The sequence below is a fragment of the Bison bison genome, unplaced genomic scaffold, assembly GCF_000754665.1.
Source record: "Bison bison bison isolate TAMUID 2011002044 unplaced genomic scaffold, Bison_UMD1.0 scf7180017864464, whole genome shotgun sequence".
Taxonomy (NCBI): Eukaryota; Metazoa; Chordata; class Mammalia; order Artiodactyla; family Bovidae; genus Bison; species Bison bison.
This window is the reverse complement of record NW_011495025.1, coordinates 3,973,011-3,992,390: the sequence shown is the minus strand read 5'-3', so window position 1 is coordinate 3,992,390 and position 19,380 is coordinate 3,973,011. Positions and strand designations below refer to the sequence as shown.

General features: G+C 35.1%; 1 protein-coding gene across 3 annotated transcripts in view; it reads left to right on the top strand.

Moving 5' to 3' along the window:
- CCSER1 (coiled-coil serine-rich protein 1) overlaps window positions 1-19,380 on the top strand; it is a 1,491,930-nt gene that overhangs the window by 160,000 nt on the left and 1,312,550 nt on the right. For all 3 annotated transcript variants that reach the window (XM_010860144.1, XM_010860145.1, XM_010860146.1), the window contains exons 2-3: window positions 11,343-12,704; window positions 17,729-17,913. In XM_010860144.1, the coding sequence (XP_010858446.1) occupies window positions 11,384-12,704; window positions 17,729-17,913 (1,506 nt within the window). In that variant the 5' untranslated portion in view covers window positions 11,343-11,383. The remainder of the gene's footprint in view (window positions 1-11,342; window positions 12,705-17,728; window positions 17,914-19,380) is intronic.

The window sequence follows — 19,380 nt, the reverse complement described above, 5'->3', positions numbered from 1 at the left end:
AGGAAAAACCATAGCCTTGACTAGACGGACCTTTGTTGGCAAAGTAATGTCTCTGCTTTTGAATATGCTATCTAGGTTGGACATAACTTTCCTTCCAAGGTGTAAGCGTCTTTTAATTTCATGGCTGCAGTCACCATCTGCAGTGATTTTGGAGCCCCCCAAAATAAAGTCTGACATTATTTCCACTGTTTCCCCATGTATTTCCCATGAAGTGATGGGACATTCGTTTTCTGAATGTTGAGCTTTAAGACAACTTTTTCACTCTCCTCTTTCACTTTTATCAAGAGGCTTTTTAGTTCCTCTTCACTTTCTGCCATAAGGGTGGTGTCATCAGCATATCTGATTCCTTAAATCCATTTCTCACTTCCACTATATAACCGTTAAGGGATTTGATTTAGGTCATACCTGAATGGTCTAGTGGTTTTCCCTACTTTCTTCAATTTAAGTCTGAATTTGGTAATAAGGAGTTCATGATCTGAGCCACAGTCAGCTCCTGGTCTTGGTTTTGTTGACTGTATAGAGCTTCTTCATCTTTGGCTGCAAAGAATATAATCAGTCTGATTTCGGTGTTGACCATCTGGTGATGTCCATGTGTAGAGTCTTCTCTTGTGTTGTTGGAAGAGGGTGTTTGCTATGACCAGTGCATTTTCTTGGCAAAACTCTATTGGTCTTTGCCCTTCTTTATTCCGTATTCCAAGGCCAAATTTGCCTGTTACTCCAGGTGTTTCTTGACTTCCTACTTTTGCATTCCAAATAGCATATCACTTAAGTTCTTGATTTTTTAAATTAAATACCTTGGGAGTTTTTTTTTATCAGATCATATCTTTTACCTTATGGTTTAGGTCTTGTCTATTATACTGTGGAGTAGATAATACCATATGTTATTTTTTAAGTCTATTACTGGACATTTATATTATTTTTAACTATTATAAATGCATATTGAATGTTTATATACATGTTTTCTTATGTTTCTTTGTGCAGATATGTGAGTATTGTTCTTGAGTAAATGCTACAAAGTGAAATTCCTTAATTTGGTATTTTGATACATAATTTTCTAAAATGATCTTCATTTGCACTCCTTTAAAACTGTCTATAAGTACTACTTCTTTCATTCAAATTTTATATTATTTAGTATTGAAATGTTATGGGTGAAAAATATCTGTGTAAAGTATCTGTGGTTTTCTTGATTAGTAACGGAGTTGAATACCTGTTCATATGTTGATCAGTGCTTTGTGTTTCCTCTTCCATGAAATTCCTCTCTATATCATTTGAAACCTTTTTTTCCTAAGTGTTGTCTGAGTCTTACTGGCTTGTAGGAGCTCATTCTATATTCTGTGATTACGAATGAGTTTGAATATGTTTTTATATGTATTTTTATATTGAATATATATATATATGTATGTATGTAATTTGTATTTTTTCTGGGATTACGTGTTCATATTTTGTGCCCATTTATTTTTCTGTTTAAATTGTCTTTTTCTTATTGGTTTATAAGAATTCTTTATATATTCAGATAACAATTCTTTACCTGTTTTATATGTTTCAAATATTTTCTCCAGTCCTTTGAAGGTTCTACAGTTGGTTGACTGGCATGGGATACAAAAGGGCTGCCACTGTGTCAGGGTGTCAGTAAGTGTTCCAGATTCCATGCGATTCATCTCGAGCTAGCTGCCATTCTCAGCCACATCCTTGATTAGCTTTACCCCTGACCTCTCATGCTTTCTTTCATTACCTTCTGCTGAGAGTAATTCTCTAGTGAATTGCTTGAACAAGAATTCCTTACTTAGGCTCTGCTTCTAGGAAACCTAATCTAGGAGATTGTAAGTAATTTTTTCCCAAAATAATATTTTAAGACCAAATCTCATTCTCCAATGTAGAAATAAGAAGTAATAAAATTTTCTTTATTAACAAGCATACATACTTTCAGATGTTTGGTGTCCTCTTTAAAGCTGCATGTTTGTTATGCCATTGTCATCACTCAGCAAATTTATCAAGTTCAGTTTTAGAGAATCATGTTCACCATCTGAGGTAGTCTTTGAAAATTCATAATATTGTGGATTATTTGCTTAAGTCTAGATTATCTTGTTGAAAATGAAAAAAATAATACTGAATAATTGAACTCAATTATGTGTGTGTATGTGTATGTGTGTATTAATTCCAAGCTGCAAGCCCATTGACATATGGATTTTCTGGCCTCTAACTTTCCTTTCTGTCTCAACTAGAAATGAGAATATTTGTCTACTGGTAGACAGAATTAGAACTTCCAGCTGAGAGAGGTTGGGGAGATTTTAAGCTAAATTAAAATATATTTGACTGTGAAATAACATATGTATGGTTAATTTTTCTTGATAATTTATAGTTATTAAACATTTATCATGTCCTGGTTGTGACTTAGCAGCAGCAGCAGCAGACCGTGTTCTAAGTGCTTTTTTGGTGTTATTTATTAGATTATCACAAAGTCTTTGGGACAGTGAAGCCTCAGGGAGTTTAAATAACTTTTAAAATCATTCTAAAGTCCCACAGCTCTTGTATGTAGTGCTGAATTCAGATTGAGATATTCTTGCATGAGAGTTTGCTTTCTTAACAGTACACGTTCATTGTATATAAATCCCAGAACATAAACTGTAGCATTAAGTATCAATATAGGCTCATTATTTACTTATGCCTGGATCATTTGTAGATATGACTTAGAGTTTTTTTCTTCTTTCACTATTAAATTCTGTCTAATCTCTGGTCAATATCTATTCTTTCTCTGTATGTTTCTCTTCTCTCTCTGTTGTCTGTTCTGGTCAATGAAGAATTAAGATTATATCTGGCTAGGTTTCAAGATAAAGTGTCTTTCTAAATATGTATTATGGTTCCTGTCCTACTATTAATTCAGACAAGGAACACATTTGCTTCCCTAAATCCTGCTAGAATAATCTCTTTGAAATGTATTCTCCTTCAATATTGTAATGGTTTCTATTATTATGCAATTGAGCACCTAGGATATTGATTTATTGATTTATAGGTCCAATCAGGGGCAGTCTATCTCTGCTCACATGCTATTTTTAGGGTCAGATCATTTTGATATAAACAAGCATTTCTAATGTAAGCAATTGCTTGTTTGTGTCATTTTTCTTTTTTATTGACGAAAATAACTTACTGCTATATTCAAGTGGCTAAATTATAAGCAAATTTAATAAATCTCTAAAGATATTCAGTCAATTATACCATTTCTAATTCTTGCTATCTTTGGCTGACATTCTCATTCTCTTCCCTGTGACCAAATAACCCATTTGGTTCTGATCACTCATCCTTTCAATGTATCTTGTATTGTCTTCACCATCCCTGCTGGTTGTAGTGGCCCTTGTCCATGTGTGTGAGGATTTACGTGTTACAGAAACCTGCATTAGTTCACCATTCATTAAAAAAAAATAATAATTAAACATTTTAGAACTACATTTAAAAATAGATTACACCGTAGTTAAATAGGAGTATGAGATTAACGGATATACACTACTATATATAAAATAGATAAAGACTTACTGTAAAACGTAGGGAATAATATTCAGTATCTTGTAATAATTTAGTATCTTGTAATAATGTATACATAAATGTGAGTTTCTTTGCATTTCTTTGCTGTACACCTGAAACTAACACAATATTGCAAATCAGCTCTACTTCAATTAAGGAAAAAAGAGATTGAGATGTAAATTGCATGAACTTTGTAATAGAATCTGAGCTAGAGGCCTTTCCAGCTAAGCCATAACACCTCTCAGGCCTCATTTAAATGTGCACCAAAATAACATCATTAGATAAGATTGACTTGGAAATTTATTCAAGCTATTGTATATTTAATTTTGGTGAAAATTGATGTGTCCTTTGATATATTTACATAAGATTTGTTTCCTGTCATTATTTTCTTAATGTTGAAGGTTATTGCCTAGTGAGTATTTGACTTCTATGAATATTCTTTTTTCCCATTTTCACCATGTATCACTGATTCCTTTTCAGTGTGGTCATTTAGGCTCTACCTGGTTATTTTCTGATATCCTTTTTGAGAAAAGATAGAGCCAGGATCGTACTTAACTTATGTAACATTCCCCACACACATTTCAAATATTTGTTTTATTTTGAAATTGTAATAAAAATGTGTACTTTAGGAAGGTGTATCACAAGGGGTAAGAATACTGACCTCAGTTTATACACTTCCCCCTAGATTTTTAGATGGGTTTTTAAATTGAGTCATCGGGGTAGATTTTGATAAATAGCTCATTCTCATAATTACTCTGTGTGCTGTACTGTCATGTACCACTTGCTTGCATGCATTTCATTAAAAAAAGAAAGTCCAAATTTACTCTGTACCAAGCAGAGTGTTATATGTTTTTCTGTTGTTATACCTTCCATCCTTGAAGACGAATCACTATACAATAATTATTATCTGTGTTCTAGTTCTCACTACTAGTAAGTGGCAGACCTTGCATTAGAAACCCATTTTGTTATGCTCATCACATGTCTGTATAAAAGGTTCTTTGTGTAGTCTTGTTTTTGCAGTAATATACTACTAGTTTGGGAGAGAGAAAATGAATACATAATACTATCTCAGATGTGGGACTTTGGGTCCCTTTATCATCTTTGGCTCATAGTTGAATAATATTAGGACTGTCTAAATTCTAGGAAATAGAAAATTACAGGGAAAAAAAAGATGAAGGCTATTTTGTTCTATTTCTTTTACTTGCACAGATAGGCATACCTGTTTGTGCATATAGCGCCCAGGTTCCAAGGTGATAGCTGTGAAAACTTAGAAGGTTATTTTATGTCTTTGGTTAATGCCTTTGTAATTGTGGAAGAAAAGTATAATTTTTCAGCATATATTATTTTTTTAATGTATTTTGCTTTAACTCTAATTTTAAATAGGTAACATATTAATGATTTATATAACCTCTTGAAATGGAATTCACATCCTTCTAAACCATGCCAAATAAGAAATTTAGCTCCAGTTTATTTGGAATAGATCAACCATGTAAGTTGTGCTCTATTAAGGGTAATGGTAGTATTTGCTAAGGTTGTAGAGATCACTGAATAAAGTACTTTCTGGGAGCTTTTTGTTAAATTGTGTGCTGAAGAACAAAGGATATTATTTCTTCAGTTGAGGTAGAACTGAGTTTCATACCACTTTTAATATAGTCAGTCTGCATTTTTAAGATGGTGTTTCTGTACATCAGGGTAACTTGTTTATTTAGACAGCATTAGAAGTATATTTAGAAGATAATCTTACATGAAGAATTTGTATTTTCAAAGAAAATATTTATGATAATAAAGGTCCTTGGACAATGAGCAGGTCTAATTCAACCTATATATTTTTTAAACCTGTTATGATTAAAGTGACTATGACTTCTAAGCTAAGACACATTAGATAAAAATTGAGAAAATATGTTTTGTCTGATTTGGAAATTTATAAAAACATATGAAAATATGTGCAAGATTTGCTAAAGAATTAAAATAGTTATAATTGTAGTAAATTTATAGTAAAAATAAAATTACCATGTATTTATCTTTTTTGTATTTGTCTTTCATGAAAAGTCAAAGTTGACTTGATGATGTGTTATTCAGCTTATTAGCATTATCTTCACATGTAAGCAAAATGTAGATCATTGATTTTACAGTTTGAAAGGCTTTCACATTAATTCATGACTGAAAGTTGGAATTCAACATAATTAAACTCAAAATGGTAGCATTTATTTTTGGTAGTGAGAGAGAAAATATGCTTGTTTATGTTTGAGATACTGATGTGTTCAAGTTAAAATTTTGCTTTATGACATCCATTTACTCTGTAGGCATTGATTGTGTATTAGGCACTGGGGTCTTGAAGAAGAAGTAGCATTTGCCATTAAGAAACCTAAGGTAAAATAGTGAAGTCAGATGCTTGCTATTAAAGTTAGACCTTGAGGATGGATTTAAGAGACGAACGAAGTCCAAGATGAAAGACAGCATGAAAATGGGGGTCAGAGATGACATTCTGGGAGGGACCATGTTGTAGAAATAGAAATTTTCTACAACAGTGGACATTGGAAGTAGATGGACCCACATCTGCTAATGTCTTGATGGTGAAAGTGAACAGAAAATGGCAAGTAGTAATCAGTGCAATTGGAGAATAAAATATGAGGAGGAGAATAATGAATCTGAAGATACAGATAGCATCCAGACTTTAAAGAGTCTTTCTAAATAGTACGGATAATCCCAACTGTACAGATAGTTTTGTCGTTCTCCAGTTTAGCTGGAATGAAGAACTTCATTTAAGTGACTATTAGCAGATAAAGTGAAACATAAAAGATTTTTGTCTCTAATATATTTTATATCAACTCCATGTCATCCCATTCAATGTATAAATATCTCTGTATGTCTATAATGTTTTTACATAAAGAAATCAGTGCAGATCTATTCAGTTCAGTTCAGTTCAGTCACTCAGTCGTGTCTGACTCTTTGTGACCCCATGAATCGCAGCATGCCAGGCCTCCCTGTCCATCACCAACTCCCGGAGTTCACTCAAACTCATGTCCATCGAGTTGGTAATGCCATCCAGCCATCTCATCCTCTGTCGTCCCCTTCTCCTCCTGCCCCCAATCCCTTCCAGCATCAGAGTCTTTTCCAATGAGTCAACTCTTCGCATGAGGTGGCCAAAGTATTGGAATTTCAGCTTCAGCATCAGTCCTTCCAAAGAACACCCAGGACTGATCTCCTTTAGAATGGACTGGTTGGATCTCCTTGCAGTCTCAAGAGTCTTCTCCAACACCACAGTTCAAAAGCATCAATTCTTCAGCACTCAGCTTTCTTCACAGTCCAACTCTCACATCCATACATGACCACTGGAAAAACCATAGCCTTGACTAGACGGACCTTTGTTGGCAAAGTAATGTCTCTGCTTTTCAATATGTTATCGAAGTTGGTCATAACTTTCCTTCCAAGGACTAAGCGTCTTTTAATTTCCTGGCTGAAATCACCATCTGCAGTGATTTTGGAGCCCCCCAAAATAAAGTCTGACACTGTTTCCACTGTTTCCCCATCTATTTCCCATGAAGTGATGGGACCAGATGCCATGATCTCAGTTTTCTGAATGTTGAGCTTTAAGCCAACTTTTTCACTCTCCTCTTTCACTTTCATCAAGAGGCTTTTTAGTTCCTCTTCACTTTCTGCCATAAGGGTGGTGTCATCTGCATATCTGAGGTTATTGATATTTCTCCTGACAATCTCAATTCCAGCTTGTGCTTCTTCCAGCCCAGCGTTTGTCATGATGTACTCTGCATATAAGTTAAATAAGCAGGGTGACAATATACAGCCTTGACGTACTCATTTTCCTATTTGGAACCAGTCTGTTGTTCCATGTCCAGTTGTAATTGTTGCTTCCAGACCTGCATATAGGTTTCTCAAGAGGCAAGTCAGGTGGTCTGGTAATCCCATCTCTTGAAGAATATTCCACAATTTATTGTGATCCACACAGCCAAAGGCTTTGGCATAGTCAATAAAGCAGAAATAGATGTTTTTCTGGAACTCTCTTGCTTTTTTGATGATCCAGCGGATGTTGGCAGTTTGATCTTTGGTTCCTCTGCCTTTTATAAAACCAGCTTGAACATCTGGACGTTCACGGTTCACATATTGCTGAAGCCTGGCTTGGAGAATTTTGAGCATTACTTTACTAGCGTGTGAGATGAGTGCAATTGTGCGGTAGTTTGAGCATTCTTTGGCATTGCCTTTCTTTGGGATTGGAATGAAAACTGACCTTTTCCAGTCCTGTGGCCACTGCTGAGTTTTCCAAATTTGCTGGCATATTGAGTGCAACACTTTCATAGCATCATCTTCCAGGACTTGAAATAGCTCAACTGGAATTCCATCACCTCCACTAGCTTTGTTCATAGTGATGCTTTCTAAGGCCCACTTGACTTCACATTTCAGGATGTCTGGCTCTAGGTGAGTGATCATACCATCGTGATTATCTTGATTGTGAAGAGATTTTTTGTACAATTCTTCTGGGTATTCTTGCCACCTCTTCTTAATATCTTCTGGTTCTGTTAAGTCCATACCATTTCTGTCCTTTATCGAGCCCATCTTTACTTGAAATGTTCCTTTGGTATCTCTAATTTCTTGAAGAGATCTCTAGTCTTTTCCATTCTGTTGTTTTCCTCAATTTCTTTGCATTGATCACTGAGGAAGGCTTTTTTATCTCTCCTTGCTATTCTTTGGAACTCTGCATTCAGATGCTTATATCTTTCCTGTTCTCCTTTGCTTTTCACCTCTCTTCTTTTCACAGCTATTTGTAAGGTCTCCCCAGACAGCCATTTTGCTTTTTTGCATTTCTTTTCCATGGGGATGGTCTTGATCCCTGTCTCCTTTACAATGTTACGAACCTCCGTCCATAGTTCATCAGGCACTCTATCAGATCTAGTCCCTTAAATCTATTTCTCACTTCCACTATATAATCATAAGGGATTTTATTTAGGTCAGACCTAAATGGTCTAGTGGTTTTCCCTACTTTCTTCAATTTACGTCTGAATTAGGCAATAAGGAATTCATGATCTGAGCCACAGTCAGTTCCTGGTCTTGTTTTTGCTGACTGTATAGAGCTTCTCCATCTTTGGCTGCAAAGAATATAGTCAATCTTTATATTAATAGTAGATCTATTAGTAGCATATATATATAGTAAATGGAAGTCTGGTTATTTTCATTAAGGGTTTAGAAAGAGGTGTATTTGTTGTAATTCTTTTTTTCTGAAAGTTTTTCATTATTAAATAAATCATTTGTATACTTGCCTAAGAGATATAGTATTTACTCACTCTTTTACTTTTAGTTGCTGATAGAGCTGCAAGAATTACTGAAAAGAGATTAAGAAACATAATATATATGAATTCTGAATATATTTGAAACATAATGGTAAATATCTTGACATTAAAGCATTGAAATCCCTAGGTTCACCACCAGCTGCAAATCGTTATGGCTGATAATACTCTAATTGGAGCAAAGTTATTCACTGGGCTTTGAATGGAAATAAATCTTGCATATAAATAAAAAAACACAGCTGAGAATGATATTCATTACATCATTATTAACTGTGAAAATGTAAAAAAAATTGTATTATTTTTTGCATCCATTTCAGAATATATAAGCTGAGAGGAAAATGAGATAGTTTTAATTTGTTGAAGACCTCGCAAATGAAAATGTCTTTGTATTTTAAACTTTCTTCAGTCAGAGTCTTGCAAGATTACTCAAATGTTTTAGAAGCAGTTAGCACATAGTTTGAGTTAAATTCACATTTAGTGAGTGCAGTTAAAGACCATCTGATAAAAATCATGGAGGGCAAATTGATTTTATATCATTTAGAACAAGATATCAGAGAAGGCGATGGCACCCCACTCCAGTACTCTTGCCTGGAAAATCCCATGGATGGAGGAGCCTGGTAGGCTGCAGTCCATGGGGTCGCTAAGAGTCGGACACGACTGAAGCGACTTAGTATCTGACAGAGAACATATTTTCTGTTTTTTTCATACACTTCTTCAAGGCCATGAAAGTGTATACTTGATCAGTTTCGTATCTGTAAGGATGATACTGGGGAAGGCAGTGGCACCCCACTCCAGTACTCTTGCCTGGAAAATCCCATGGACGGAGGAGCCTCGTGGGCTGCAGTCCATGGGGTTGCGAAGAGTCGGACAGGACTGAGTGACTGCACTTTGACTTTTCACTTTCATTCATTGGAGAAGGAAATGGCATCCCACTCCAGTATTCTTGCCTGGAGAATCCCAGGGACGGGGGAGCCTGGTGGGCTGCTGTCTATGAGGTCGCACAGAGTCGGACACGACTGAAGCGACTTAGCAGCAAGGATGATAAAGTGGAGGGCTTGTCATTTTATGTAGTATTTATTATTGTTAGTTATGGTTGCAGTAAACAGCAAAGTGAAACAATATGATTCAAATTGAAAAAGCGGGGGTGTGCACGTTATCGTTAAGGAATTAACTGAAATTCAGAATCACAGCAAAACAAAACAAAGTAGAAACCAAATAATGTCACATTATGAAAGGAAAGAAAAATAGTAGTGAAGAAAAATAGTAGTCACTGTAAGAGAAAGATCTACCATACAACTTGGAATCTCTGAAAAGGGACATATGGGCCTTCTGCAGCATAAGCTCTTGGCTTTTTACTTTCATGAAAGCAGTGTATATCATGCTGATTATGAACTGACCCTGTGGTTAGAGACGGCTTCGCTTTCTAGTCCTGCTTTGAGTGATGTAGGCAATTTACCTTTCAGTTGTAAAGTGACCAGAGTTAAGAGCTACTTCTCTAGTTATAAGCATTAAAAAAAGATAATCTATTTCAAGTATTTGGTGCATGACAGTTAACAAACTGCATTGGCCACCTTTTCTTCCTCTTCTTTCTTGTCTTCATCATCAGTACTCTGACATTACTCTTGTTTATTCATTTTCTGTGTTTCTACTTTTCTCTGTATGTAGGCTCACTCAGCATTACCAGTTGAATTAACTTTCAAAAATTCATCTTTTCTTTAACTCACAACAGTGGTTTCCTCATAACTTTATCTTGTGTATAACTCTTCTCTCGATCCTTTATGATGTGGTTTACTTTCCTCTGCCAGTGGACTGATTATCTGTAAACTCCCTAAATCAAACTCCAAGAGGAAGAATATGTCTCGGTTGGTTTTTCTTTGAGTGGAGATTCTAGGATCAGGTCATGCCTTAGTCTGGTCTGTGATTCTGTTAAGCTTGGGTCAGTTACTTGTTGAGTCCCATGGTTCATCTTGTGCTGGCCAACAGGCAGTGGTGGGGGATTTTACTCAGAAGACAGTGATCATGCCTGTCACATGCCTACTAAATCTAAATAAAGAAACATAAAAAGTTAAGATTAAACAATTTACCAAATCACAGAACCAGTATGAGTAGTAAGGCTGCTGTTGCTGCTAAGTCGCTTCAGTCGTGTCCGACTCTGTGCGACCCCATAGATGGCAGCCCACCAGGCTCCCCCGTCCCTGGGATTCTAGGCAAGAGTACTTGAGTGGGGTGCCATTGCCTTGGTCTTGAATAATGTTCTTAAGTCTTCTAATACAGTACTCTTTTGAATAGACTTTAATTATTCTTGGTCATCTTTATGTTTTTGCACCAGTATAAAATTTCCCTACAGATTATTGGATATTTTGCTACATAGAGATTCAGAGAATTCCTTAAGTATCAGAATTGTAATATTTATTATTTTAGTGTAGCACAAATTTTGTGTCATGAATCAGAAAACAGTATTTTGTTTTAAAATGTCATGTTTATAACTGAATTCTTGTAATTTATTCTGTTTGTTTTAACTTTTCTCAGGTTACTAAGTTAGCTATCGCAGCACAAGCCTTGGAGTCCCAATGGGGGACTCCGGATCAAGACGATCTACTCTGGTCTCCCGGTTGCCAATATTCAGAAGGAGTATTAGCAGAAAACACGATTCTCTTCCTTCTTCACCCTCCTCCAGTAATACGGTCGGTGTCCACAGTTCCTCTCCTTCCAGCACTAACTCAAGCTCAGGTAGTACAGGTAAACGCAGAAGCCTCTTCCGTACTCCATCCATCAGCTTTCATCATAAGAAAGGGAGTGAACCTAAGCAAGAACCTACCAACCAGAACCTTAGTATTTCAAATGGTGCTCAACCTGGTCAGAGCAGTATGCAAAAACTGAGTTTGGAAGAACATACTAAAGCCAGGGGAAGACATTCTGTTGGTTTTAGCAGTTCCCGAAATAAGAAGATAACAAGGTCTTTGACAGAGGATTTTGAAAGGGAAAAGGAACACTCGACTAACAAGAATGTCTTCATAAATTGCCTAAGTTCTGGGAAAAGTGAGGGGGATGATTCTGGGTTCACAGAAGAACAAACTCGCCGTTCTGTTAAGCAGTCAACAAAGAAGCTTCTTACTAAATCTTTCTCATCTCACTATAAATTGTCTAAGCCAGTTCCACAGAGCCAATCTATTTCATTGGTACAACAATCTGAATTCTCATTGGAAATTACACAGTACCAAGAACGGGAACCTGTATTAGTGAGAGGTTCTCCATCTTGTTCTGTGGATGTAACAGAACGGGCAGGTAGCTCTTTACAATCTCCATTGCTTTCTGCTGATCTTACTACAGCTCAGACACCTTCAGAGTTCTTAGCCTTGACTGAAGATTCTGTGTCTGAAATGGATGCATTTCCTAAAAGTGGAAGTATGGCATCCCACTGTGACAACCTTGGCCACAATGATTCTACCTCTCAGATTTCTCCTAATCCTGCTGCTGTTACAAAGACCACAAGAGACCTTAGGGGAACCGTTCCCTGTGCAATTGTGTCTCCTGGAAAATACAGATTAGAAGGTCGATGTAGCACGGAATCTAATTCTTTACCGGAAACCTCTGCTGCTAATCAGAAGGAAGTGTTATTGCAAATCACTAAACTACCTGTTATGAATGGGAGTGACTCAGAGACTCACCTCTCAACAGATACAAGAGAAGATCATATAGTAATACAAAATGGTGAAACAATGTTGGCAACAAGCTCCCCAAGGAAATTTGGATTTTATGAGCACCATAAAGCAATAGCTGAACGTGTGAAAGGGATCCATCCTATTTCAGATTCAAGGATAATACCCTCTTCTGGTGATCATCATGTTTTAAACAAAACTTCATATGGATATGATGCAAATCCTGCCAAAGGTATGCTGATTTTCTCTTTATAATAAATGATATGAATTATAGTTTTCCTTATAGTCAGTTTTCTTATTCCATCTCATGAATGGGAACTATGTTTTCCTTAGTTTTCACTCTCTAATATTCTTTCCTATTTATAATTTGCTTTAAATCATTTCTGTACTTAAACTTACTTCATTTGTATCATGCTGAAATGTAATTCAGCCATATTACTATTTTCCTTAGTTGTGTTATTCAGATTCTGAGCCTCAGAAGAAAGTGGAAGGAAATTAATTCCATTTACTTTATCTAAAATAATGAGTATCTTTTATAGTTCATGATAGAATATTGGTATGTCTTAGTTAAATAATAACCGTTATAAAATAAATTTGTATAAATTTTATTTTGTATTTTAGCAAAGCTTTTTATTATTAAATAGGATCCATGTTTTGGCACAAAAAAATGAAAGGGAAGGTTGATTTAATGCAGTCTGTTATTTAACAGAAAAACTTTGTTTTTCAGTATAAAATTCAGTTCAAGAAAATTGTTGATGGGCTGTATTCATTATTTTTTATTCTTTTTTCTCCACCGTGATTACTACTACTCCCACTACTGCTGCTGCTTTTGTTGCTACTATTCACATTAATAGGGCTTCCCTGGTGGCACAGAGGTAAAGCCTCTGCCTGCAATGCCGGAGACCTGGCTTTGATCCCTGGGTCAGGAAGATCCCCTGGAGAAGGAAATGGCAACCCACTCCAATACTCTTGCCTGGAAAATTCCGTGGGCTACAATCTGTGGGGTCGTAAAGAGTCAGACAAGACTGAGCGACTTCATTTTCACTTTCTTTCACACTGATAGTTCTTTCAACAGTAAGTCCCATTTAGTGTTCTCTCAACAATATGTCCCATTTACTCTTCTGTCTCTTTGGAGATATAATTTATTGACTCTGGAGGTGATTGAAATCATTATTGTTATTGTAACTCATTGTACAGGCAAGATAATTGGGAGCACAGATAGGTTAAGTAATGTGTCCAAAGCCACTAAGTTCATGAGTAATTGTTTATGATATAATTCCTATGAGATAGGTACTAACTAGTATGTTCCCCATTTTACTCATAAGAAAACTGAGACTGAGGGATTATACAACTGGCTAGTGGCATAGCCAGATTAAACTATTTAAATGCAAAGATCAGTCCTCTTAGTGACTAGGTTGTAGTACATAACATGACCTAACCTCTTTTGAAAACATTATATGGAATGTTTTGAAAGTGTTAAGTAAAATTTGTGATCAGTGAAGTTATGTATTATATAATATCAAGAATTATAAGCTTATCTGACTTGTTTAACTAGTCTGTCCATGAATATAGCAATTCTAAAGTTTTAAAGTCATGAATTAATTTTCCAATTGTTTTAATATTTTTTCACATTAGATACAAGATCATTTTTACACATCTGCCTGCTTTTTTCAATTTTTGATCTGGGTAGCCTTATTTGTATTTTTGGTGATACTTGCTTCATTCTTTAACTATAATATAATTATAAGAATGATAATGATGCTGATACTGATGTGCCTCAAAATGTGATAAGCAGTTTCCATGCATTGTTTTATTTAATACTAACCAAAAATTTATGTGGAATTTAGTAACAAAGTTTAGGATTAAGTTAAATAACTTTATGAAATTATACTCTTAGCAAATGGTGGACCTCAGATTGGAATGTAGGCAGTTCTTAAAAGAAATAACATGCAAAAGGGTAAAAGTATAATTACCCTGGTTAATTCATATTTAGAAATGATGAGTTGCCTCAATGTCAAACTGTATAAAGTAAATATTATCTCTATGGAAACTAGGTAATGACCAACAATTATCTTGCTGACTATTAATCTGGTAACTGAGATCCTAATTCCAAGCCATTTAATACATTAAGTTAATTTCACTGAATTTGACACCATGATGCCTGTTCCTGGACATAGGTGATTATTCATATTACCTATAGCTTGTAAAATAGAAAGAGATAGGCAAATAAGCTGGTAATGTAAAAAAGGAAAAGTTGGTTTCATACTACCTTTCATTTGCATCAATGGTAGATATTCATCTACTGTTCATAAATATTTTATAATTTGGAAGTTTAAAGCTCTTACAGACATTTAAACAAATGTATTTTGTAGAAGAAAGAGTTGCTTAATTTCATAACACTAGACTTATTCTGTATTTATTATGCAATATGTTTAAAAAAGTATTTAGCAAATATATGAATGTGTTAGGTGTACATTCATATCAGAATTGTTAATGAGATGTTAGCTCTCTGGCAATTTAACCTTTATTTATTAGAGTAAAAATTTTCTAAAAAGAACAGGCATATGTTGGCTTAATTAGGTAATAGCCAAAAGTCTTTAAACCCATAGATGAGCCTGAACAAATCAGTTTCATTCATTTATAGATATTTGTTTTGATACTGTTTTTTTTGGCATTAAGGATATAGAAATGAACAAAACAAACTCCTCCCTTCATGAAGCTTACTTTGCAGTGGGAATACTCAGACAATTAACATAGAAATAAATAAATGTCAGATGGTGATAACTGCTGAGGATGGGTTTAAAGCAGAATAAAAGATTAGGATGTGGGGAGTGGCATTGTAGTTTGCTTTTTTTTTTTTTTAAGCTTTATTGAGGTATAATTGACAAATAAATTATGTGTTTAAAGTGAACAAAGTGATTTTTTGATATATGTGTACACTGTGAAAGGATCCCCTCCCTCAAGTTATTAAGCTCCTCAGATCTTTATCTTATAATTGAAAGTTTGTACTCTTTTGCCAGTCTTTCTCTATTTCTCCCACTTCCTAACCCCCGACAGCCACTTTTATGCTGTTTCTATGAGTTCAACTCTGAAAGAAAGATTCCATATATAAGTGACACCATGCGGTACTGGTCATATTGTGCATAATGCTGCTGTGAATGTGGGAGTACAGAGATCTCTTTGTGGTAATGATTTTGTTGACTGTAGGTAGATCACCAGAAGTAAGGTGGCTGCCTCATATGGGAGCTCTATTTTTAATTTCTTGAAGAACCTCCATACTGTTTTCCAGAGTGACTGCACCAGTTTATATTCCCACCAACAATGCACGAAGGTTCCCTTTTTTCCACATCCTCAAAAACACTTGTTCTTGTTTTGACTCTTTGATAATAGCAATCTTAACAAAAATGAGGTAACATCTCATTGTGGTTTTGATTTGCATTTCACAGATGATTAAGAATGTTGAACCCTTTTCTTCATGTACCTGTTGGCCATTTGTATATCTTATTTGGAAAAAAAAATACTTATGTTTACTTATGTCCTTTGCCTATTTTTTTGTTGTTATTGAGTTATATGATTTTCTTGTATATTTGGCTATTAACCCCTTATAGGATGTATGATTTGCACATATTTTCTCCCATCCAGTTGGTTATCTTTGTTTCTTTTTCTTTTTTTCTTGATTATTTGCTTTTCTGTGCAGAAACTTTTTTGTTTGAAATATTCCTACTTGTTTGTTTTGCTTTTATTTTGTTTATTTTTGATATGTAGTCCAAAGCATCATTATCAAGATCAATGTCAAAGAGCTTATTCCCATGTTTACTTCTAGGAGGTTTACAGTTTCTGGTTTTAACTTTCAAGTCATTAATAAGTTTTGAATTGATTTTGGTGTATGGTGTAAGATTCCAGTTCCATCTTTTTGCACATGACTTTTTACTTTCCCCAACATTTTCTGTTGAAGAGACTGTCTTTTCCTCATTATATATGATTGGACTGTTTGTCAAAAGTTAGTTGTCATATATGAATGGCTTATTTCTTTGCTCTTCTGTTCCATTAAGCTGTCTGTTTCTATGCCAATACCATACTGTTTTGATTACTATAGCTTTGTAACATAGTTTGAAATCAGGACTTGTAATGTCTCCAGCTTTGTTTTTCTTTCTCAAGATTGCTTTGGCTATCTGGAGTCATCTGTGGTTCCGTACAAATTTTAGGATTGTGAAAAATGTCATCATGATTTTTGGTAGGGAATTATATCAAATCTATAGGTCCCTTTGGGTAGTACAGCCTTTTTAAAAATATCAATTCTTCCAATTTGTGAACATAAAACAACTCTATTTTTGTTTTCATCATTTTCTTTCATCAGTGTCTTTTATAGTTTTCAGTGTATATGTTTTTCACCTCCTGGGTTAAATTTATTCCTAGGTATTTTATTCTTTTGATGCAATTGTACATGTAAGTGTTTTACTTCTTAATTTATTTTTCTGATAGTTTCTTGTGTTAGTTTTTGTTTTTAAGTATAGTGAATAGGTATTACTCAAAATAACATATTGGAAAAAATTAGGGAGTAAGCCATAGAGACATTCGAGAAAAGTGTATCCGTGCAAAGGCTATGGGGTAAAGATCTGAGGCTGGAGCACACCTACAATGTTCTAGAAACAGTGAGAGGTCCAGGAGTGGGGGGTAGTTGAAGATGAGGGTATTGATATGATAGATATGATTAACAAGTGACCAATGAGGAGAGTAAGGTCATATCATGAGGAACTCAGTAGCCCATTGGAATCATACCAGCTTTCTGACTAGAGGAATTATCATGATCAGTCTCACTTAAGTGTATCATTCTGATTATCATGTAGAAAATAGATTGTGTGTTGATTAGGGAGAAGCAGGTGGGACTAGGGAGAGGCCAGAGACTGTTTAGAAGTATTGCAGTAAGCAAGGCAAGCACTGATAGAGTTTGTGCCAGCATGTTAATGGGGGAGATAGTGAGGAATGATCAGAATCTGTATATGATTTGAAGTGATAAGGACAGGATTTGTTAATACGATTTATGTGAGGTATGAAGAAGTCAAGGATGACTCCAAAATATGGGGGCTGCAAAGTGATTTACATAGTTAAGTAAACTACAACTACTAATTCAAAAAGTTTTCTGTGATTGAGAATTATTGAATGGCACTAAGAGTTTCCCTTTTGCTTTCAGTGGAACTTTTATAAAAATTACATTTAAGCATTTATATTAATTTTTATTTATTTATGTTTAAATAGTTCTTGCCAGTAGCCTCAGTCCATACCGTGAAGGAAGATTTATAGAGAGGCGACTGCGATCCTCATCAGAAGGAACTGCAGGGAGTAGCAGGATGATTTTGAAACCAAAAGATGGAAATGTAGAAGAAGTTAATAGTCTAAGGAAGCAAAGAGCAAGTTCATCATCCTCAAAAATGAACAGCATGGTAAGTATATACCTATGCTTGTGTATAATAAAATAATCCATATATTATTGGCATGTTCATGCCTCTTGCAAAATGAAAACAGACTGAAGAATAGGCATCTCATATTTTTTGTTGTGTTTCTTTTTTAAAACCATTTTTAAAAATTGAAACATAGTTAATTTACAAAATAAATATATACATACACATATATATATACTTTTTCAGATTTTTTCCATTATAGATTATTACAACATATTGAATATAGTTTATTGTACTATACAGTAGATCCTTATTTATATACTTTACATATAATATTGGGAATATGTTAATCCAGAATGCCTAATTTACCTCCTCTCTACCACTTTCTCCTTTGGTAACCATAAGTTTGTATTCTGTGTCTGTGGGTCCTTTTCTGTTTTGTAAATAAGTTCATTTATGTCATTTTTTTTAGATTATACATATAAGTGATATCATATGATATTTGTCTTTCTCTGTCTGACTTACTTCATTCATTTAACATGATAATCCCAAGGTATGTCCATATTGCTGCAAATGGCATTATTTAATTTTTTATGGCTGAGTAATATTCTATTACATGTATGTATGCACACACACAAACACACACACCACATCTTCTTTATTCATTTATCTGTCAATGGAAAACTTTAGGTTGCTTCCATGTCTTGGCTATCATAAACAGTGCTGCACTATCATAAATAGTGCTGTTCATAGCAGCGTGGCTTGCATGTATCTTATTAAATTGAAATTTTCTCTGGATATATGCCCGGGAGTGGAATTGCTGTGTCATATGGTATTTCTAGCTTTAATTTTCTGAGGAACCTCCATATAATTTTCCATAGTGACTGTACAAGCTTACATTCCCACCTACAGTGTAAGAGGCTTTCCTTTTCTCCACACTTTCTCTGGAAACTACTATTTGTAGACTTTTTAGTGATGGCCATTCTGACCAGTATGTGATGATATTTCATTGTGGTTTTGATATGTGTTTCTCTAATAATTAGTGATGTTGAGCATCTTTTTATGTGCCTCTTGGCCATCCGTATGAACTCTTTGTATGTTTGGGAAAATGATCCCTTGTCCACATCATCATATACAAATATTTTTTCCCAGTCTGTAGGTTGCTTTTTCATTTTGTCTATGGTTTCCTTCCCTGGTGGCTCAGAGGGTGAAGAATCTGCCTGCAATACAGGAGACTTGGGTTCGATCCCTGGATCGGGGAGATCCCCTGAAGAAGGGAATGGTAACCCATCCCAGTATTCTTGGCTGGAGAATTCCATGGACAGTCCATGGGGTTGCAAAGAGTTGGACACAACTGACTGTGCAAAACACTGGTTGTGCAAAAGTTTTTAAATTTAATTAGGTTCCATTGGAGAAGGCAATGGCACCCAACTCCAGTACTCTTGCCTGGAAAATCCCATGGACAGAGGAGCCTGGTAGGCTGCAGTCCATGGGGTCGCTAAGAGTTGG